Source organism: Herpailurus yagouaroundi, unplaced genomic scaffold (assembly GCF_014898765.1).
Source record: "Herpailurus yagouaroundi ecotype Mexico unplaced genomic scaffold, PumYag 195, whole genome shotgun sequence".
Taxonomy (NCBI): Eukaryota; Metazoa; Chordata; class Mammalia; order Carnivora; family Felidae; genus Herpailurus; species Herpailurus yagouaroundi.
In genome coordinates, this window is record NW_024412426.1 from 2,512,155 (window position 1) to 2,535,421 (window position 23,267).

General features: G+C 42.2%; 1 protein-coding gene across 7 annotated transcripts in view; it reads left to right on the plus strand.

Annotated features, from left to right (window-relative positions):
- The window catches only part of HHAT (hedgehog acyltransferase), a 321,149-nt gene that overhangs the window by 132,987 nt on the left and 164,895 nt on the right, over window positions 1-23,267 (plus strand). For all 7 annotated transcript variants that reach the window (XM_040446368.1, XM_040446370.1, XM_040446366.1 and 4 more), the window contains one exon: window positions 4,220-4,370. In XM_040446368.1, the coding sequence (XP_040302302.1) occupies window positions 4,220-4,370 (151 nt within the window). The remainder of the gene's footprint in view (window positions 1-4,219; window positions 4,371-23,267) is intronic.

Here is a 23,267-nt window from a genome sequence, read left to right on the forward strand (position 1 = left end):
ATCTGTGTTCATTGGAGATTTTGGCCTTTAGTTCTCTCTTTTTTTTTTTTTTTTTTTTTGTGGTGTCTTTGTGAGGTTTTGGTATCAGGTTAATGAATGAATTTGGAAGTTTTCCTTCCTTTTCTATTTTTTTGGAATAATTTGAGAAGAATGGGTATTCTTTAAACGTTTGGTAGAATTTGCCTCTGAAGCTATCTGGTCCTGGACTTTTGTTTGTTGGGAGTTTTTAAATTATTGATTGAATGTCTTTGCTAGTAATTGGTTTGTTCAGATCTTCTTGATTAATCTTTATACATCTGATTCTTATCCTAGGTCTTATATAATAAATGGTTCTTAAAAAACTGTGCTAGAACGCTTACTCTGAGATCTGTTTAAAAAATGTAGAATACAGTATTGTTAACTGTAGGCATGAGACATTGTTATAAAGAACTTAATACAAGAAGAAACTTTTACAAAATGTCTAGTTTGCCTGAATCTGCACTGACTTAGTCATGGAGCATTTAAGCAAAATCTAGAGTGGATTAAATATAGACAAGTTAAAAGTGGCTGGGATTTTTTTCCTTGGAGCAGAAAAGGTTCAGGGATAAAGTCAGGCCATGGATGGAGGTGAGAGCCCAGCATAGGCTGGAGGTTGGAGTGCAGCAGTGAGTCAGGGCACATAAGCTGGTGGGCACAGAAAACAATGCAGAGACAGCATGCTTCTTGAAACAGAGTGAATCTAGAATCAGTGTCTTAAACTGACTATGAGAGTCTTGAGGGCGGGGCTTGACTGTACAAAGACGGTAGCTATGCAGCTGGCCAGTCAACAGAGTCCAGGGGCCTCTTTTCCAGTCTGTGGCAAATTCTCCCCAGTCCTTGGCAGACTTTGGCATAAGACACAGCTTGACCCATTCTGGGTTCATGAAGACTTTTCATTAGGCAGATGCTAAGTTGTTTGAGTCTATAGGGGAATCTAACAGTTTAAGAGGATCCAGTACAGTTTGGACCCTTACCTTTATCCATGGGAAGAACTTCTCACTGGACAAGCTCTTCTTTATTGGGCATGTGCTATTAAAACTCCTGATGTTCAATCATGTGGTCATGGGCTTTGAGCAGTCTGCAGTGTGGTAGAAAATACAGGTAAGTACAAAAACACCTGTAAGGTAATGTGTAATAGCAGTGTTAATGCTACTTCCTCATGCATGATATAGATGAAAGGATGCTAGAATTGAAATTATAGAGTATTTAAATGGAATAGACCATTTAAAAAATCCTAAGTGCTTTTTTTTTAATTTGTTTATTTTTGAGAGAGAGAAAGAGAGAGACAGAGCATGAGCAGGGGAGGGGCAGAAAGAGGGAGACACAGAATCCATAAAAGGCTCCAGCCTCTGAGCTGTCCGCGCAGAGCCTGACACAGGGCTTGAACCCACGAACCATGAGATCATGACCTGAGCCAAAGTTGGACACTTAACCGGCTAAGCCACCCAGGTGCCCCGAGAATCTGACAGATTTTAATTCCTGTGCCTCATACGTGATAAGTGTACAAAACCCGCATCACATTGAAGGCAGTATTTGGGAAGGAAGTAGCTTGTTCTCCCTGATCTTGCAGCCTGTTAATGGGGAAAAGACGTTTCTGATGTTTCATATGTAAAAGAGCTCCCAGTGGCTGTAACCTTGCACAGTCTTCCCTGGGTCTTCAAATGCCTTCATTTCTTCAGGCTGATCATTTTCAGTTTTGGAGGCTTTGTGCCCTTTAATTTGTGCCCTGCCTCTTTTAGCTCTGGGAATTTTCTGGCTAGAGTCTGGTGGTTCATTTTAGAGTATTTTAGAGTCCCCTTCATTGCCATCTTGGCCAGTGGAATAGATTTCTTCCCCATTTAGTGTGGTTTTCTGCTCCCACTTTTTAGATGGTATTGCTAGCACATATGTCCCGCTTCTTGATGACTGTGTATATATACACACTTAAGACATATAATTATACACACACACATCAGCTTTTCTTTCTTGACTGCTATCAGACACATCCAAGAATGCTACTATTTTATACCCAGCTCTTTCAACACATATGTTTGTAGTCTGGTTTCCAAAGTCTGAGAACCTGTTTGACCACTCCTGATTGGGAAGGAGACAGAGTGATTATTTGGTTCTTTCCTTGTAGGACATGTGGCTTTCAGATTTAAACCACTATTTGCCTTTGCCCAAACTATATATTCAGACTTATGTGTTTCTTCTGGCACAGAATTGCCATTTACAGCCACACACTCCATTGTAGTGACATTCTTTCCAAGATCTTTGTATAATATGGAAAGATCCAAACAATAATATTTTCTGCTAGTACTTCTTTAAAGCTTAGCTATTTCCTTCTGAATATCCCATAGATAATCCTGCTCAGCTGCACCAACCTGCCCTGCAGTATTTCCCACACGCTGGAGAAGGCACTCTTGAGGTTGGACAGCACGTGGCTGCTGGTTTTCTTCTCAAGGGCTTCCACATACACTTTGCCCTCAACCTTCTCCTTGTGAGCACCGCTCTGACAAACCCGCTGCATCTCCTCACCTACGTGCTGAGGCCAGTGTGAATGGGGGCCAGTATCTGGCCCAGATCCATGGTACCCCATCGGGCATAGGGCACAGAGGTCAAAGCGGCCAGACAGGGAGCCAGAGGAGAGGTGGTGGTTGGTAGAGCACCCCGAGCCCAGAAGCAGGTCATTCCCACTGGGGACAGGCAGAGGCCTGTGTGGACCATAGCATGTGTCTCAGACCTCACATCTTGCCCAGTGTCCACATTCTGTGTTCTTCTCATTCTGGAAAGGTACAATTTAGGCCAAGAGACCATTGTAGCCTGGGGCTCTCCTGGGGTTTATTTTGTTTTGTTTTGCTTTTTTGTTAATAGCCTTGTTGTGATCTAGTTCACATACCATACAGTTCACCCACTTAAAGTATACAATTCAGTGGCTTTTAGTATATGCACAGATATGTGCAACTATCATCACTGGCAATTTTATAATATTTTCATCACCTCAAAAAGAAACCCTACCCTGGGCGCCTGGGTGGCTCAGTCGGTTAAGCATCTGACTTCAGCTCAGGTCATGATCTCGCATGCAGTCTGTGAGTTCAAGGCCCGTGTCAGGCTCTGTGCTGACAGTTAAGAGCCTGGAGCCTGCTTCCAATTCTGTTTGTCTGTCTGTCTCTCTCTCTGTCCCTCCCTGCTTGCTCTCTGTCTCTCTCTCAAAAATAATATACATTAAAAAAAAAAAAAAAGAAACCCTACCCTTTAGCCACTGCCTCCCCCATAATCCCATCCCCCACCTCTCCAGTGCTGGGGCCAGTAATCAACTTTCTATTTCTGTTACCTTATTCTGAACTTTATTATGAATGGAATATATGTGGCCTTTCATGACTGGCTTATTTCACTTAGCATGGTGTTTCAGGATTCATCCATGTTGTAGTATATATCAGTATTTCATTCCTTTGTAAGGCAACATAATGTTCCATTGTGTGGATTTACCACATTTTGTTTATTCTGTTGATGCATATTTGGGTTGTTTTTATCTTTTGGCTTTTGTGAATAATGCCACTACAAACATTTGGGTATAGGTTTCTGTGTGGGCATCTCTTCTTATTTCTCTAGGGTATGTACCAAAGAGTGGAATTGCTGGGTCATATGATAACTTTAAGTTTAATAATTTCAGGAAATGCCAAGCTGTTTTCCAAAGTGGCTGCACCATTTTGTGTTCTTGCCAGCAGTATGTCACAGTTCCAATTTCCCCACATCTTCACCAACCCTTGTTGATCTGACTTTTTGATTTTAGTCATCCTAGTGGATGCGAACTCATGAAATTTTGGAAAGATTTGGGGAGGATTTTCCCTTACAAATAGTTTTTTTTTAAAAACCATAATGTGTGTGTGTGTGCGTATGTATACACACATATATACGTATATAATTTAAGTGCATAAGTATATATATAAAATGCTTTTAAGTGTAGTGTCTGTTAAAGCATCAATGCTAAGAGGTCCTGTTGCCCATTACAATAATAAAGGAGTTTTCAATATTTGTTAATCCAAAATTCTCATTGCTCAAAACCAACGTGGGAAACTTTTTGTAATGTGTGAGGTAAGGAGAAGAGAAGGGAGGGGTGGAGAAGTGGGAACAGACGGTGTGTTTTCAGGAATGGTGCATCTTTCCCAGGAGATTGCTCTACTGCTTACCTGTGTGTCTGATGGGTCCCTCTGTCTTTCAGGAGGACTGGCATTGGCTCAAGTGATCTTCTTCTATCTGAAGTACTTGGTTCTCTTTGGTGTCCCAGCTCTGCTCATGCGCCTGGATGGACTCACACCACCACCCCTCCCTCGCTGTGTGAGCACCATGTTCAGTTTCACGGGGATGTGGAGGTCAGTAGTTTGGTTTATTAAAGCCAAAGCCCCTTGGGGGTGTCCAGTGGGAGGAGCCATGGCTTGGTGAGCTTCAAAGGGTTTGGGCCACTGTCCATTCTCTGTCCCTCAACTCAGACCACAGTTGGCACTTGGGTTTCTTCATCTGTCTAATAGGATGGCAATCCGTGCTTTCTGAACCACTCAAAAATACTGTCAGGCTATGGAGATAGGTGAAATAATAAAGTTTCTCTCCAAGTTTATGTACAGATGCACAAAGGGTTATGTTTCAATGGTTTCTTAATAGCTTGGGATATGCTACGAGATACTGACCATTTTATTGCTCTCTGTTTTCCTTGAAAATGACCTCTGTATATGTGGGAGTGTCAATTAAAAAAAAAAAACAGACTTAGGAAAATAGCATAGGTCCCTGTTGGCATTTACTAGCTCTCAGATCTGGGACAATTTACTAAATTTCTCTAAGTTTTAGTTCTCTCTTAAATGGTAATAATAATAGTGAGGGTAATAATGCCCACATTCAAGAATTGTTTTGAATATTAAATAAGCTAATGCAATTAAGGCATTTGGCACACAGTAGATGTTTACAAATGTTAGCTTTTACCCTTTTATTATTCCTGTACTTGGTGCCCATGGATAGACAGATGTGTTTTGCGAGTTTTCTTACTCTTCTTGATTTTGCCCCATGAACTTATGGTTGGTCGGAGCTTTTGTTCCAAAAGATCCTTCAGCCCCCCTGCTGTTTGTTATTGTTGTTCTCCAGATGGGCTTGCTTGCTGCTGTGTGTTTCTTAGCACTTCTAGTATGTAACATGTGACAGGGCTTGGTTTTGCAATTGCAAACCTAAGGTACGAAGCTCAGACTGGGGACTTGGGCAATCATGGGAATCAGCACTTTTTAGGCACCTCCATTTCCCTCACCCTAGGCTTGGCCCTGCTCACAGTTTCCATTCTGGCTCATTCACAGGGCGCCTTCAGTCTTTCATCTCTGTAGGCAGAAGAGCCAGGGCCCGGGTAAGGAAGTGCTCAGTGAATATTACCATATCTGATGTTGCTGTTAAAAACGGGGTAGATAGCCTGCAACATCCTGGTTTTCCATTATAACTGATTATAGATGCTGAGTTTTTTTTAAGCCTCTGTAAATGCATGTTGTTATTGGTTCAGTTTGCTTATTGGGATTAGAAATTTCATGTGGTTATTGCAAGTAATGTTAAGTAATTGCTTTGATTTGCTCTTAATTAGTTCATCAAATATCATAGGTTGCCCAGTTTTAATGACAGGGTTGGAAAATGGTAGAAAAGGGGTTCTCTCTAGCCAGGGGGCCATGGAGTAGTTCTTGGTTAAAAGGTGAGCCTGATTGGGAGGCTCTGTTAACTTTTGACCTACGTGAAAGTAATGTACTGAATAAGTGGGTTGGGACCCAGCATGATTTGGGGTCACATCATCAGTGACTGGTGTGCACCTAGCATGATTGCTCTCCCTCTTTGTGAATGCTGCCTTAATGCATTTCTTAGGAAGCATATTCTTCTAAAGAGCTTCTCCAATCTTGATTGGCATATTAAAAAACTCTGAATGGGGCGCCTGGGTGGCTGTCGGTTGAGCGTCCAACTTCGGCTCAGGTCATGATCTCACGGTTTGTGAGTTCAAGTCCCGCATCAGTCTCTGTGCTGACAGCTCAGAGCCTGGAGCCTGCTGCGAATTCTGTGTCTCCTTCTCTCTCTCTGCTCCTACCCCACTCACACTCTGTCTCTCTCTCAAAAATAAATAAACATTAAAAAAAATTAAAAAAAACAAAACTCTGACTCCTGGGCATGCTGGCTCTAGGCTCCTTGTCCATAAGTCTCTGCCCCATTGATTGTCACAAGAAGCAGTTTAGACTGTTGACTCTATTTCACATTCAGAGTAGGCGTCTTCTTGTCCTTTATTATTTCAGTTAATTATTTTTCGGTCCCAAACCCTCTGTTGTAAATACACAACAAAGGCAGAGAGAGCTTATCTGCCAAGACCTTTGTCATGTTTGATTAGAACTAAACTCAAATCGTGTAGACTCCATGTTGTTGAAACACTCTCTCCTCCCTCCCAGTTCCAGTTTTAAGACAAACGGGTGAGAGAGTAATACAAGTTACTGTGAGTGGAGGCTCTGGGTGAGCCCCCGGAGTGATGTGGTCCTAGGAGGAAGTGTTTACAAGAGCATGTGATGAAATAACAAACATGGTCTTTCCTGGGAGTGACCTAGACTTTTATCCTGGCTTTTTTCTAGGCATACATAGGTGTGTAGATTTTCCCTTTCACAATTTTTAGTTTGCTGAAGGGTTTTCCAGTTTGCCAGTTATACTTAGAAACACCTCAGCCTTCATTCTTTCCATACAATAACTTCCACATTAAGAAAGGAAGGGAGGTCAACTCTGTACTATAACTCACAGTTTTTGTTTTTTGTTTTTTGGTTTGTTTTTTAACATTTATTTATTTTTGAGACAGAGACAGCATGAACGGGGGAGGGTCAGAGAGAGAGGGAGACACAGAATCTGAAACAGGCTCCAGGCTCTGAGCTGTCAGCACAGAGCCTGATGTGGGGCTCGAACTCACGGTCCGCGAGATCATGACCTGAGCTGAAGTCGGACGCCCAACCGACTGAGCCACCCAGGCGCCCCTATAACTCACAGTTTAAGGCTCAGAAGAAGTAGTTTCGAATTGAAAAAAGAATGAAAGAGCTTCCCTTTTTGCAGATGTGCCTCTGCCCTTCAAAGGAAGTTTGTCATGTTCGTGTTCAGGCTCTAGTAGCCTAACCCTACAGTGGGCCTGCTCCCCACTCTCTAACCTTTCTCTGTAAAATGCACGTCGAGGGAAAATAAAGTTGTGAATTTGTAGTTTCTGTTTACATCGAATTTTACATTAGTATTTCTGGGCCATCTATTGAAGCCTTGCTGCAGACAGGGAATTTCTTCCCCTTCCTGGATATAGGTCTGAGAAGAATTGAGTTATGAACAGATGTGAAAGCTGGTGATGCAGATTATTCTGGGCAGTGGCAGCCACTCATATGGTGACACACGGGGCAGAGTGGATAGGAAGTGGAGGGAAGAGGTTTAAAAACAGGCTGTGCAGAATGTCCAGTGGTTACCTGACCTTCTAGAAAATCCACACTGAATGTGAAGTTTAGAGCTGATGACGAGAGATGAATTTTTAGCCTCCCATTTTAAAGGCCGCTTACACACCTGAAAATCGTGCTGACTGATTGCACCATATTTCAGTTCACTTAGCAGTGAAAGAAGACTTGAATCCAGCAGCCTACTGTATCAGAGGAATCTGAGCACTACATCATAGAACAGATGAAATTGGCCATCAACAGAGAGATAACATTCCTTGACATCCTAGTTAGTTTAAATTGGTCATGAAAAATTGCTATTCACTTAGATGGCCCATACCTGAAAGTTAGGACTCAGTGTTTTTGTTTTTCCTTCTAGTTCCCTTCTTTCATATAATTCCTGCTCAGATATTTGCAGATGTAACAAAACCCTAAGGAGTATGTGTATTCTCACTTGTGACTTTTCTGTGGCCATCTAGACCTGAGAAATTGAGAATTTTCTGCTCAATTTTTAGGTTTCATGTTTTAATTTAGATAGGCTGAGATCTGTAATGAGCATCTTTTGCCAGGAGTCATTAAAGATGACATTGCATGTCTGAGGTTTCAAATTAGAAGTCTGATCATGTCCCCCTGATTTGATTTTTAGCTATGGAAGCAAAGTGTGCAAAGTGATAGAATTTCCCATGGCGGTGGTGAGTTATGGGTCAATTTCAATTATCTCAGGCATCTCGCACAGCTTGCCCTCTGCCTTTCTTGAATTATGATGCTCTCCGGTCTTCATAGGCAAACTCATGTGTCACAGCTTATCCCATAGAAATTTGGGCACTGCTAGACCTTAAGATGTGGGGAGATCTTTGGGCTGGGGCTGGGGAGGTGCCTGAGCCCCTTCTTTTAGTGAGGAATTGATTGCATCAGCTTTTAGGTCAATAGAAGAGTTTAGGTCCCTCGATGGAGAGTTGGTTAAGGCCTGTGGTAGATGATGAAAACTAGCTATACAAATTGCTGGCTTTACGGTAGTCCTGCCTTTGAATCATAGCTGGCTTCAAGTTTCAGGACAAGATGGAAGCATGGAGTTGGTGAAATATATATACCATGTGTGTCAGCCCTGCTGGACAGGCAGCAGGGGCAGCGCGAACACAAAGGGGGAAGGATGGAACAGGTGCTGTTAATAAGAGGTCACTTTGTTTTGGAGGCAGCCTGCTAACCAAGGGCTTGCTGCTTACTAGCTCTGTGACTTGGGCAAATAATGAAAATGCCCCGGGCTAGCTTTTCGTTTCTAAAACGGACATAATAATAGTACTTGCCGCATGGGGGGGGGGATGTGACAGTTGGCTGAGCCTAGTGCTTAGTAGTTCCTTGGAAAGTGGTAGCTTCTTTGTGTTTTTTGTTTTTTGTTTTTTGTTTGTGCTTGAAAATCTAGCAAAGCCAGAGGTGACAGAGAAATCTGCCTGTGGGTAAGCCGGGTTGGGGAAGCAGTGGGCAATGACGGGACTGGCTGAGGAAAGGCTCCAGTCCAGCTCTGAGCCTGAGATGTCAGCTAATATGGTGACTGACACATAGTAGTCACTCAACAAACAGGTATTTCCTGAGTGAAAGATGCATGATCTCCCCTGCCCCCACACCCTTGAAGAAGAGATCAAAGAAAAATTGGCTTACATGTGAAGTGTGGGTCTAACAATTTACTTCCAGTAGTTAACCTACCATTCAAACTGCATTTCTGGCCACAGAAAATGCCATCTTTGGCCATATTATCCATTTCCTCTGTTATACCGAGGCTCTTTCTGGGCCCATCTTCTGACTTTCCATTAGAATCCAAGAGGGAATTTATATTTCTTTAATGGGTCTGGCAAAAAACGGGGGTGAGTAAAGGAAACATTTCTTCTATTTTTCTTCATTAGAGGCTAAAAACCAACCAACTGCCGCCACCACCACCAAACAAAACAAAACAAAAATTTAAAAGACCTTCATTGTTTTAGGGACAGGAGAATAAGGTAGAGGCTGTCCACTCTTCTTAAAAAAATTTTTTAACGTTTATTTTTGAGAGAGAGAGAGACCATGAACAGGGGAGGGGCAGAGAGAGAGAGAGGGAGACACAGAATCCAAAGCAGGCTGCAGGCTCTGAGCTGTCAGCACAGAGCCCAAAGTGGGGTTCGAACCCATGAACTGCAAGATCATGACCTGAGCCGAAGTCAGATGCTTAACCAACTAAGCCACCTAGGTGCCCCCCAGCTGTCCTCTGTTCTCAATGGGCAGGGAAGGAGTGAAACCCTGATCATGCACAATCAGTGATGCTTGTGTAAAAGGAAGCAATAAGGCTAACCTTTGGAGCCTCCTGAAGAAACTAACAGGGCTACGTAGGTGTCATCTGGAATGGGAAAATTATGTCCAAGGGGATTTTGAATAACCGAACCCACAGATTTTTTCTTTCTTTTTTTTAAATAAGTGTATTCTTTAAAAAAAAAAAAATACTTATTTTTGAGAGAGAGCGAGGGAGAGAGAGAGAGAGAGCAAGCAGGGGAGGGGCAGAGAGAGAGAGAGGGACAGAGGATCCCAAATAGGCTCTGCACTGACAGAAGAGAGCCTGATGCGGAGCTCGAACTCATGAACCGTGAGATTATGACCTGAGCCGAAGTCAGATGCTTAAGCGACTGAGGTTCATTTGTCTGATGTGAATATAGTGATTCCAGCTTTTTCTTTAAAAAAAAATTTTTTTAATGTTTATTTTTGAGAGAGAGAGAGAAAGTGTGTGAGCAAGTGGGGGAGGGGCAGAGAGTGAGGGAGACAGAGAATCTGAAGCAAGCTTCAGGCTCTGAGCTGTCTGACATGGGGCTCGAACTCACAAACTGCAAGATCAGGACCTGAGCTGAAGTTGGAGGCTTAACTGACTGAGCCAGCTAGGTGCCCTGACTCTGACTTTCTTTTGGTATGTTTTTATCTTTTTATTTTTAATATTATAATTCAAATGAGGTTTTTGTAGACAGCATAGAGCTAGATTTTGCTTTTTTATCCAAATTGCCAATCTTTGACATTGGGTGTTTAGACCATTTAGAGTTAATGTAATTATTGGTATTGGTTGCATTTAAAGCTACCATCTTGATAGTTATGTTTTTTTAAAAAAAATTTTAAACATTTATTCATTTTTTGAGAGACAGAGATAGAGTGTGAGTGGGGGAGGGATAGAGAGAGAGGGAGACACAGAATCTGAAGCAGGCTCCAGGCTCAGAGCCTGTCGGTATAGAGCCCGATGCAGGGCTCGAACTCAGGGACTATGAGATCATGAGCTGAAGTCGGACACTTAACCAACTGAGTCACCCAGGCGCCTCGAGAGTTGTGCTTTTTAATCTCATTTTTTTAAACGCCTTCATACTTATCTATCTATCTATCCATGCATCCATCTATTGTGGTAACATATACATAATATAAAGTTTACCATTTTAACCATTTTTAAGTATACAGTTTAGTGACATTAAGTACATTTACATTATTCTGCAATCACCACCACCATCCATCTCTAGAACTTTATCACTTTTCCCAACAGAAAATCCATACCCATTAAGTAATAACTCCTCATTCCCCTCCTCTCCCCAGCCCATTTCTGGTACTATTAATTTCTTTGTGTGGATCTAAATATTCCATTTGGCATTATGCTCCCTCCTACCTGAAGAACTTCCTTAGCCTTCTGGTCTACTGGCTGAACTTTTACTTCTTTTTTTCTGAAAATGTCTTTATTTTGCATCTTTACTGGATATAGAATTATATGTTGACTGTTCCCCCCCCCCCCCCCCAGTGTCTTAAAGATGTCTCTCCATTATCTCTGGCTTGCATAGTTTCTGACAAGAAGCCTGATGTAACTCCTCTCTATGTTATGCTTTTTCTTTCCTTTGGCTGCTTTCAAGATTTTCTCTTTATCTTCAGTGTCAGAAGTTTGACTGTGATGTGCTTAGGTGTATTTTTCTTTGTATTTACTTTGTTTGGAGTTCTCTGAAGGTCTCGGATCTATGGTTTATTATCTCATTAATTTTGGAAAATTCGTGGACATCATCTCTTCAAATAGTTCTTTCCTACCATTCTCTTTTCCTTCTGGGACTCCAGTGACACACGTGTCAGACTGTCTGATGTTATCCCACAGCTCTTTGATGCTTGGTTCTGGTTTTTGCCCCACCCCACCCTGCCCACCAAATCTTTTTCCCCCACTTTGTGTTTCAATTTGGATACTTTCTGTTGGCTTATCTTTAAGTTCATTGCTCCTTTTTTTCTGTCATGTCTAGTCTTCTCTTTAGATCCCAACCTAAAGTAGTAAAGGAAAATGAGGATTGACATTGGAGTTGGTTCCCACAGAGGTCATGTCGTGGTGACCTTGACAACATCAGTCTCAGTGAAGTGGTGGGGGCAAAACCCCCATTAAATTGGGCTCAGAGGAGAGTGGGTCTGATCTGATCCCAGGAATGTGGTCTAATGAGGGGAAGCTGGTCCACATGGTGTGGTTAGGGCTCAGACTTCCTCTCTTCCTGATGTGGCCTCACCTCCGTTCTTCTTGACTAGGCACACCCCTTTAAGTCTCAGCCATGCCCCAGCCAGGCTGTGCACTACTCTTTGCAATGGGCTCACTTGCCATTCATCACAGGTATCCCTAAACCACCTAAACCAGGTTTACTGGCCCATATCTTACTACCTTCAATACAGGAACTTCTGGGACTCTTCTTGCCGTAAGACTGCTGAAGGAGGCTCAGCAGTGCCAGCAAGGCTCTTTCCTTCACTCTGCCTAATGTAGAGAGCATCCTGTAGAGGTGGTCTCTCAACTCCAACCAGAAAGGAAAGCTAGAGCTTCTCTGCTTGGGTTTTTACCTCCACCTGTATAATAACCTTCCCTTTTAGGACATGTTTCTGAGGTCTTCTATCCTCTTCCATGTCTTCCCACAGTTCACTGTGTCACAAGAGGTAGGTTTTCTACTTTCTCCTCCTATCTTCTCTTCTGACATATTCTTCTCTAGGGCAGATAGCTTTATGGCCCAACTCTTGTAGGTAGAGGGGGCTATTCTTTCTCTAATACAGAGAAAAATACTCTAAGATCTGATTCACTTAGATATAGTTCTGAATTTGTGAGTGCTTGGACAAGGAACTAGGGATTGCTGGGAGCGGAATACATTGTTTTAGTTTTTAAAAATTCCCTGTTTGAATTAATTTAGTCTTATAACAGTATAGTTGAGTAAGGATTTAGGTGTTACCATCACTGTCTGAGACCCAGAGTGGTAAGTCAGGTGTCCAAGATCATGTAGGTAGCACATTCTTGCTGTATTAAAATCTAAACCCTAATCATTTTAGTAAGAAAGGTTTAGATGCATAAATGCATGTGCTTATAGAGGAGTATGTGAAAATTCATGCAATTAGCACCACGAGTGAGTAGATTTCCTTTTCCTATTACACCAAGCAGAAAGGCAAAAACGTTTGGTGTCATCACTTTGTAAATCCTGAGATTTTAGTCTGCTATAGCTACAGGTTCAAAACCCAGCACCTTAATTTTGATCCACCTGACTGTAGTAGATATTCAAAGGCTTTTCTCTAGAAATGCTAACAAAAGGTTCTGATCTGGTCCAACTGCTTACCTGCTGAACAAGATGGATACTCTGTCTTCTATTAAGTACTGTGAACTATAGTTAGCTTTCAGGGTAAAAATTAAGACTAATTCTCTGCCTGTCATGCTTGAAAATAGTGTTTTATCCTTAAGTATGACATGCAAACCTGGTTCCAACCTACTATTTCAAGTTCTTATCACTCACCTTATATTACAGCAGTACGGGACTAGTCTTTGTTCCTTGGTCTAGCCCACCCGGTTCACCCACAGACTCCCATGACCTTGGTGCTGGCCTCCTGGTGCTGTAGAGCTCACAGTGCTCCTCCTCCTTCTTCCAGACAAGACGCTGCTCGCTCTACAGTTCAGTGCCAGCTTCAGTGTTGCCTTTTCTGTTGAGCTGTGCTCCTCTCCCACCTGGCAGGGGATTGCGCATTCCTCTGCTCTGTGGTACTTTGTGTGAAGTTCCTGTATCATAACACATATTTATACTTGTTAATACAGTCATTGTGTCTAGCTTATGGGGAATGGAGACTACCATTCCTTACTTACTTTTTATATGATATTTTACTTTAATATAGGAAATGCCTGTATTTAGCAAGAGCCGTGCCTTAGATCCTTGCTATTCCAATTATGGTCTGAGGAACTGCAGCGTCAGACTCTCCTGGGAGCTTATTAGAAATGCAGGATCCTGGGTCCCACCTCAAGACCTACAGAATCAGAATCCACTTTTTAACAAGATCTCCTGGGGACATTGTATATGCATTAAAATTTAGGAGGCACTGGACTGGGCTAGGTGAATCCTAAGGACTCCTCCTCCCTGATTTGCCATGACTCTAGGCTACCTGAATAATGGCCATGAGTGGCTGTAAGTATATCTGAGTATTCACATGGGTCACAGGGAGTGGGTCCTAGGAGAACTTCAGCGGGAGCTTTTAGTGATGTCCCTAGGGGATGGGGCCACAGAGGGACAGAGGTAGGATGAGCTCAACCAGTCCAAGTATGGAGGGGCCTGGAGGGTGGTTTTTTGATAAAGAACAAGCAATTTGATAAGGTAGACTTTAGAGGCATACAAACCAGATGGAGAGGCCACTGGTCTGTAGTCACAAAAACCTAGGAAAAATGAATCTCCCACCCCACCACCATTTGTTGTCCCCAGAAGACATTTGTTCTCCAACTTGTTTTCCTACATGTGGGCTTCTCCCCTTCTCTGCCCTCTTCCTTCTGTTCCCCTAGAGTTGCTCCTTGTGTGTGAGAAGCCCAAAGATGAGGGACTCTGCCGAGTTAGGAAGGAATGCCCAACCTCTCCTGGGAGCTGACTGTGACCTGCAGATAACCTTCTTGGATTAACGGAGGGCTGCCCCATTGCAGGGAGGTAGTTCCCAGTGAGACTATTTACATGGGAGACTCAGCCCACCAGACTTCAGGAAAGCAGCGCCTGTGACCTTCCTGTTGAAGCAGAGATGATAGATACAGGTAGTCATTACATTTGTGGGAAATGTTGCTAGCTGCAGTATATTGCTAGAAGATTTGCTAAGAAGTTAATTAAGATATACAATGCAGGTAGCCTATAAGTGCCAGTTGGGTTCTGATTAGTGAGTGAGCGAGCGAGTGGCACTAAGGCGAGGCTGCTTCCTGTGTTATTACGGCCCTGGTTCTTTAGCTGGGAGTGGGGAGCAGGGCTGTATCAGGGGACTGAGGTAAGTGGGCTCACAGAGGCTTGGTAGTGGCAGTAGCCCAAGTCCTCTTATGACACATTGCCATCATGATGTAAATTTGCATGTAATAATATTACTTGTCTAGTTGGCAACGGACAAATGGACATAATTGGTGGCAGTAATTGTCATAGCAGTATATTTCACAGACTACTTTTTCTTGTTGCAGGAGGGGTTAGGTGCCCTTCTTGCAGTCTGCCAGTTTACTGTAAAACCTGAGGGCTAAAATTTTAGGTTCCTCACAATTTCTCAAGTGAGTTTTTACAACAGAGTGAGATGCATGTATTTGAGACAGGGTGTATTTCCTTTAAATAGTTGTGTGGTCACACAGTCCCATGAGACTGGTCCATAGAGAAATTGGAGGGGCTGGTTTTGTATGTTCTGTTTTCTGTGTTTCATTTCCTATTTGACAGCAATATTGTCTGGCAGAATTTTGCCTTTGACTCAATATCATTAGCAACTAAAATGTGGTCTGTGTGCTTTTCTTCCTCAAGGTCGTTGGTCACTCAAGTCCTGTCAGTAAAGCCAAGAAATTGCCAGCACCTCTCCTGGGTTTGAGTGGAGACCTTAACTTGAGTTACCTTTGGGGTTTGGCTGTGATCCTTGTCTCCAGGAATGGCAAAAGAGGAGGGTTAGGGCTGGCTCTTGGAATCTGGGAAAATCCTAAGTGTCCTGAGGATCTCCCAGCTGAAGAGTCAGAGGAGACGGGAGGGTGTGAGATGAAGTGAGGAGAGAAATTCTCTCCCATCTATCAAAGCACTTTCTAATGGAGCCTTGGCACAAGGGACCCAGCACTGTTCCAGCACGACGCCAAGTAAGTACAGGAGCTGTCCTCAAGAATCCACACATGTAGGAGTTTCTCATCTATGCAACTCAAACATGCTGTGCCAAAATCAGATGTTTTCTGGGTATTGGGAATGGTTGTCCAGAGCCCTTCTCTCCATAATGAGAGACCAGCATTTGTGAGAGGATTATCAGGGTGGGGGCGGTCTCTGTGCCAAGCCACCTGGCCCACCGGGGCTTAAAGCCATGACTGATGGCTCTATGCTCTGACCGCTGAGCAGTTGGTAGAGGTGCCCAGCAGCAGGCATAGTGAAAAAGTATATCTGCTTTTCCAGTGCAAGTTTTATCAGCATCTCACTGAGCAGAGTGTTTTAAAGTATGACCTTCCCCCAAACTACTCTGCATCTTCATGTTTGATTCTCAGATGGTTTAGGTTCCACTTATGGACTATTTAAATAAATTATAAACACCACCTTGATAGATTACATATAAAAGTCCAAATTCTGTTTGTTCAGTGAGTATTTATTGAGAACCTACTATGTGCCAGCCACCAATTTATGGATGCAGAGCCGAACGAGGGAGTCTCTGTCTCAGGGATTTAATGCTCGCAAGTAGTGTATTCCAGGACAGGCATGACCATCACTGAGCCTGTATAGCACTTCAGCATTCATACACGTTTCTACATCTGTTGTCTCATTTGTTCAGTGCGTTAGTCAGGGAGGGTGTTAATTTTACTGTCTCCATTTTATTGGTGAGGAAAATAAAAGCCCAGAAAGGTTAAATGATTTGGTCAAAGAGATTCGTGGTAGAGCTGGGATAACACCATGTAATCTCTTAATAACATTGCTTAATATACCCAATATTTGCTTTATTTTTTTAAGCATTTTACAGGTAATTAGGTTTAAACTGTCATGTCTCTAAAGTTATAAATACTGTAGAGTCAGTGGACACTACGAAAAATAAATTTAATTATACTAACTCCTTGAAAATAAAGAGAAATGAGAAATAAAGAGAAATGAGAAATAAGTTGTTTTTTTTTTTCAAATAGAAGTAGGTGACCATTGACATAAAGTTGTTGGAGAAAATAGAGCAACATTTTATAGCAATTTATTTAAAAACTAAGAGAATACAATAGTACAGAGAATAGAGTGTGAGCTTTGGAATCCAACAGATCTGGGGTCACTTTCTTTCCTTTTTTTAGATCTTTGACCATGGTCAAATTGCTTAATAAGCTTCAAGTCTCAATTTCTCTGTTAATGGGCTAATGATGCCTACCTGCTGGGCTGAGGTGAGAATTTGGTTTTTTCTTTATAGGTAAATAAGGTTCATGTTCTGGTTGTTACTGAATCATGCAGGTGTTAATTATGTGTGTGTTTAGGATGAGCTGACTTGAAATGTAAGCTGTGCAGCATGTTAGAAGTTCATCTGGTGCACAGTGAGGTGCAGCCACCTGCCGTGAGTGCTGACACCTAGTGAATGAGGACCTGGGAGAGACCTGGCCTGCGGATTACAGATCCCATGGACAGAACACAAGCTCAAGAGTCAATATTGAGCACCAAGTCAAAAGTTGCCTAGGCAAACACTCTGACCGGCGGCTGTTGATTTGTGATACAGCTGCTTCTCACGCAGGCAACTCTGTGGAGCTTACTGCAGGGGACCAACATCAGGAATTTTAGTTATCAAAGGTTAATGATGGCGCTAGCCGTTCTGCAGTAGCCATATCGAGAGACAGGAAATATGATGGTACTTGGCACCCCCATTCCTCTCCATTTGGACTGCATTGGAATCCCTGCCCCTCGGTAGCCTGTACCATTTCACATGTACCGTCTACCCTCAGAAACTTACTAACTGTCCATCTGGCTTCGGCTTCAGAGCTCGCGGGCACACCTTTTCTGTCTCATCCAGCCTCTACTTCCTTTAGTCCCAGCTGACCCTGAACTGTTTCTCTTACTTGTCTGTTATAGACACTCTGTAGGCCAGAATTCCCACCTCGTTCCTTGTGTTCCTGGATACCCTCTTGTGTGACTTGTCTCCCAGGAATGTACTTGTCCACACCTCTGCTTTAGGAGAAGTTCTGGCTTTCCCACCATCTTTTCATTCATTGATCCACCAAGTATTTGCTGAGGGCCTGCTATACGTCAGAAAGTGTGCTTGGTGCTAGGGACAGAGTAGTGAACAAAACTAGCAAAAGCATGCACAGTCACAGAGTCTACTTTCCAGTGGTGTGCTAGGACCTAATACATGAAAGAGCAAGACAGAGCCAGGTGGGGGGGGGGGGAATCTGGGGCCTGGGGGCAAGGTTGCAGTCAGTGAAATTTGTTGTGAGCACTGAATTAGCAAAGACTGAACCATTGCTCCTAAGGGAGAAATAGGGTTAGGTTCCTGTGAGCTTTTAATCACAACATTTGACAGCCAGTCAATACATAACCTTGTTTTAATGTGTGTTTCTGTTTAAAGACACTTGATATATATTGTTGATTCATTAACATTGAACTCCTGGCTAACAGCTCTATAACTTATGCCTGAGTGAATCTGATTTAACATACATCTTTTCTCCATAAAGCATATCATAGCCTTCTTGTGCTTAGGAACACTAGACACATTGCAGCCCTGTACTCGGAGGCCATTTCAAACAGTGAACTCACCAGCAAGAAGCACAGAAATGCAAAAACCATGGCCCTAGACAGATTGCAAAAATGACCACTGTCTACCATTTGAGCTGAAATAAGATGTCAGTGTCCTCTTGTTCTACCTCAGCTGAGCATGTGGCGTGGGGTGACTCACACTACTTGCCACTCTGAGCTTGTCTGAGAACAACTGCAGAAATGCCTCAAATATTTATTTTGGGGTTATAAATTTCAGTAAGTAGGCACATTTACAAATATGTAATCAGCAAGTTATGGGACCAACTGTAAATGGAGTGATGAGGGTAGGCCTCAGTGAGAAGGTGACATTTGATGAAGAGTTGGAGGAGAGGATGTGAGTCATGTGGGTGCCTGGAGAAGGGTTCCGGGAAGAAGGTGCAGCCAGTGCAAAGGTCCTGGGCCAGAAGTGTGCCTGAAGTGTGCAAGGAATAGTAAGGATGCCAGTGTGGCTGCAGTAGAGTGTGGAGTGATCAGAGGAGAGTGGTGGGAGGCGGAAGTGGGAGGGATGGCAGGTCAGGTAAGGCTTTGTGAGCCATTGCACATTCTTTTTTTAAATGTTTGTTTATTTTGAGAAAGAGCATGTGTGCATGTGAGTGGGGGAGGGTCAGAGAGAGAGGGAGTGAGCGAATCTTGAGCAGGTTCCATGCTCAGCTCAGAGCCCGACACGGGGCTTAATCTCATGAACTGTGAGATCATGACCTGAGTCAGAATCAAGAGTCAGATGCTCAACTGATTGAGCCACCCAGGCGTCCCAGGAAATATAGTTAGCCAACTGACCCAGTGGTGTAATTCAGTCTGAGTCAGAAGGCCTGAGAACTAGGAAGCTGATGGTGTAAGTCCCAGTCCAAAGGCCCAAGAATTGAGAGACTGTTGTCTGAGGGCAAGAGAAGATGGGTGTACCAGTTCAAGCAGAGCAGAGGTGCCCTTCCTCTGCCTTTTTGTTCTAATCAGGCCATCAGTGGACTGGATGGTGCCTACCTCACGTTAGTGAGGGCCATCTTCTTCACTCACTTTAGCAATTTAAATGCTTATCTCTTCTGGAAGCACCTTTACAGGCACACCCAGAAATAATGTTTTTCTAGCTTTCTGGGCATCTCCTAAAGCCAGTCAAATTGACACACAACATTAACCACTATATTTAATATTCACAAATCAATCAACATGATACATCACATTAATAAAAGAAAGGATAAGAACCATATGATCCTTTCAGTAGATGCAGAAAAAGCATTAAGTACAACATCCATTCATGATAAAAAAGCCCCCAACACGGTTATGTTTAGAGAGAATATACCTTAACATCGTAAAGGCCATATATGAAAAGCTCACCACTAATTTAATTCTAAATGGGGAAAAATTGAGAGCTTTCTTCCTGTGGTCATGAATAAGATGAGGATATTCCACTCTCACCAATTTTATTCAACATAGTACTAGAAGCCCTAGCCACACCAATCAGACAACAAAAAGAAATTAAAGGCATCTAAACTAGCAAGTAGGAAGGAAAAATTTTGACTATTTGCAGATAACATGATGTTCTATGTAGAAACCCTGAAAGACTCTACCAAAAAATGGCTAGAACTGATAAACAAATTCAGTGAAGTCCCAGGATACAAAATCAATGTACAGAAAGCTGTTGCATTTCTGTATACCAATAATGAAGCAGCAGAAAGAGAAACTAAGAAAACAATCCCATTTTTAATTGCACCAAAATAAGATACCTAGGAATAAACCTAACCAAAGAAGTGAAAGATCTATTCTCTGAAAACTATAAAACACTGATGAAAGAAATTGAAGACAACCCAAAGAAATGGAAAGATATTCCATGCTCATGGATTGGAAGAACACATATTGTTAAAATGTCTGTACTACCCAAAGCCATCTACACATTCAATGCAATCTCTATCAAAATACCACTAGCATTTTTCAGAGTGTTAGAACCAACAGTCCTAAAATTTTTATGGAAACACAAGAGATCCTGAATAGTCAAAGCAGTCTTGAAATAGAAAAGCAAAGCTGGAGGCATCACAATTCCAGACCTCAAGTTATAAAGCTGTAGTAATCAAGACAATATGGTACTGGCACAAAAATAGACACATCAATGGAACAGAATAGAAAACCCAGAAATCAACCCACGATTATATGGTCAATTAATCTTCGACAAAGAAGGAAAGGATGTCCAATGGAAAAAAATGTCTCTTCAACAAATGGTGTTGGGAAAACTGGACTGCTTTTTTACATCATACACAAAAATTCAAAATTGATGAAACACCTAAAATGTGAGACATGAAACCATAAAAATCCTAGAACACAAGCAGTAACTTCTTTGACATCAACCATAGCAACTTCTTTTTTTTCTAGATAGGTCCCCTGAGGCAAGGGACACAAAATAAAAAACTTCCATACAGTGAAAGAAACCATCAACAAAACTAAGGCAACCTACAGAATGGGAGAAGATATTTGCAAATGATATATCCAATAAAGGGTTAGTATCCAAAATATAGAAAGAACTTATAAAATTCAGCACCCAAAAAACAAACAATCCAATTAAAAAAATAAGCAGAAGACATGAACAGACATTTCTCTAAAGAAAACATCCAGATGGCCAACAGACACATGAAAAGATGCTCATCATCACTTACCATGAGGGGAATGCAAATCAAAAGTATAATGAGCTCTTAATGGCTAAAATCAACAACAGAAAATGGGACACTGGGGTGGCTCAGTCAGTTAAATGTGTGGCTCTTGACTTGGAATCAGGCCTTGATTTTGCAGTTCATGGGTTTGAGCCCTGCATTGGGCTCTACACTGACAGTGTGGAGCCTGCTTGGGATTCTCTCTCTCTCTCTCTCTCTCTCTCTCTCTCTCTCTCTCTCTTTCTCTTTCTCTGTCCCTCCCCCACATGTGCACACACACTCTCTCTCAAAAATATACAAACTTAAAAAAAATCAACAACATAAGAAACAGCAATATTGGTCAGGATGTGGAGAAAGGGAAACTTCTTGCACTGTTGGTAGGAATGTAAACTGGTGCAGCCACTCTGGAAAACAGTATGGTAGTTCCTGAAAAAGTTAAAAATAGGACTACCTTGTGATCCAGCAATTGTACTACCAGGTATTTACCCAGAGAATATGAAAATACTAATTCAGAGTGGATGTGCATCCCAGTGTTTATAGCTGCATTATCTATAATAGCCAAATTATGGAAACAGCCCAAGTGTCCATTGGTTGATGAATGGATAAAGAAAATGTGGTATATAAAGAAACACACACCATGGAATATTACTCAGCCATAAAAAGAATGAGATTTTGCCATTTACGATGGCATGGATGGAGCTAGAGAGTATCACGCTAAGTGAAATAAGTCAGAGGAAGACAAACACCACATGATTTCACACATGTGGAATTTAAGGAACAAAACAAATGAGCAAACGGGCAAACCAAGAAACAGACCCTTATCTATAGAGAACCAATCGATGGTTACCAGAAGGGAGGTGGGCGGGGGGATGGGTGAACTAGGTGATGAGGTATGAGGAGTACACTTGTGATGAGCACTGGGTGATGTGTGAAGTGTTGAGTCACTGTATTATGCATCTGAAACTAATATAACACTGTGTGTTAACTAACTGGAATTTAAATAGAAACTTAAAAAAATTAACCACCAAGATGGGGAGACATGACAGGGCTTTGAGTTGAAAAATGACACTGTGCTATGTTATGAGGGTAGTCTTTAGGGTCAAGGATAGAAGCAGGAAGTCAGTTAAAGGGGTATTGCAGTCATCCAGAGCTAAGCCTCAATGCAGTCATTTGCTGACAACTTAAAACGAACTTTCTGGAACCTCCCTTGCCCCTGAAACACTCCCACTTCACAAATGGAGCACAGCTTCTGGAATTTGCTACTTTGCTCCTTCTCAAAGAGAACTGAACCTCCAGACTGAAGCACGCAGTGGTACTGGTGCCTATCTGAAGATGTGCTCCAGCTTGAAATCAAACTAATTGGAGTGCTGGTTTCTATAAGGCAATTTGCCATTCTGTAGTATTAGTCTTGCACGTTCAAATTATCTTAAATATATCGTGCTGGTAATTAGAAAAATACTTCATTGTTTTTCTGAATAGAAGGTATGCATATTGCCTTACTAAGTTTTGACTTTGCTTTTTACAACCACTATCACAGCCCTTGAGAACCACATTTCATTCACCTTGACTGGGAAGGGGAAAGTGGCTAAACAGATTGCCAGCATGAAGATATTTGTATCCGAGGTAGAGCATAGAAATAATTCATGGCACGTCGCTGCACTGCCTTAATGAATACAGAAAACACTTTAGGTAATGCATTATTAAAGGCATGCACAGCAGAGCTTCCTTGTATACAATTTAAGCGTGAACTTATTTGCATTTCAGGTTGCTACCTCTTTTAGATTTAATTAGATTTCAGGCTTCAATCGATTTATTAAATGAATTTCTCACTGCTTAAAAGGTGTAATATGCTCATGACAGTAGCTTTTCCCCATCATTCTCTTCTCATTTCCTCATGCACCCAAGATCTCAGCTTCTATCTTGGATTCAAAGCCAGAGGCTATTTTCCAGAGGTACCGTGCTGTGTAATGTAGCTTCTTTTGTGGTTGGAGATCCTGGGGCCATGGAGAGGGTTATATTTTTTTTATGCGTACTCTCTCACATGAATGTACCTCTTATAGATTTACCACCAGTAAATTGAACTAATGCACAATAAAGCTCTATCTTCTGTTTGGGTGGCCCTTTATCACTGCGAATCTTTCTACTGTTATTTTGGCACAACATCCACAAACGTTATTTCTACTGCAATGAAGAGAGCATTGGGACTCTTCAAATGGTGGGAAGTTAAATGTAATGAATCAAACCATATTAGTGATTCTCAAGATGAGCTGGGGAGCTAGACCATAAAGTGCAGTAATTTAGTGATGTTCCACATTTGTTTAGAAGAGTAGAGGGAATGCTGGTCTGAACCACTGGAGGATCGTAATCCCTATTATTGTCGCCTACCTGCATGAATTTCAGTCAATTGTTGGACCACTTGGCTGTGATGGCCTCATCAGGGCTCCTTGTACCTTGTTATCTTAAGGCAGGGGATA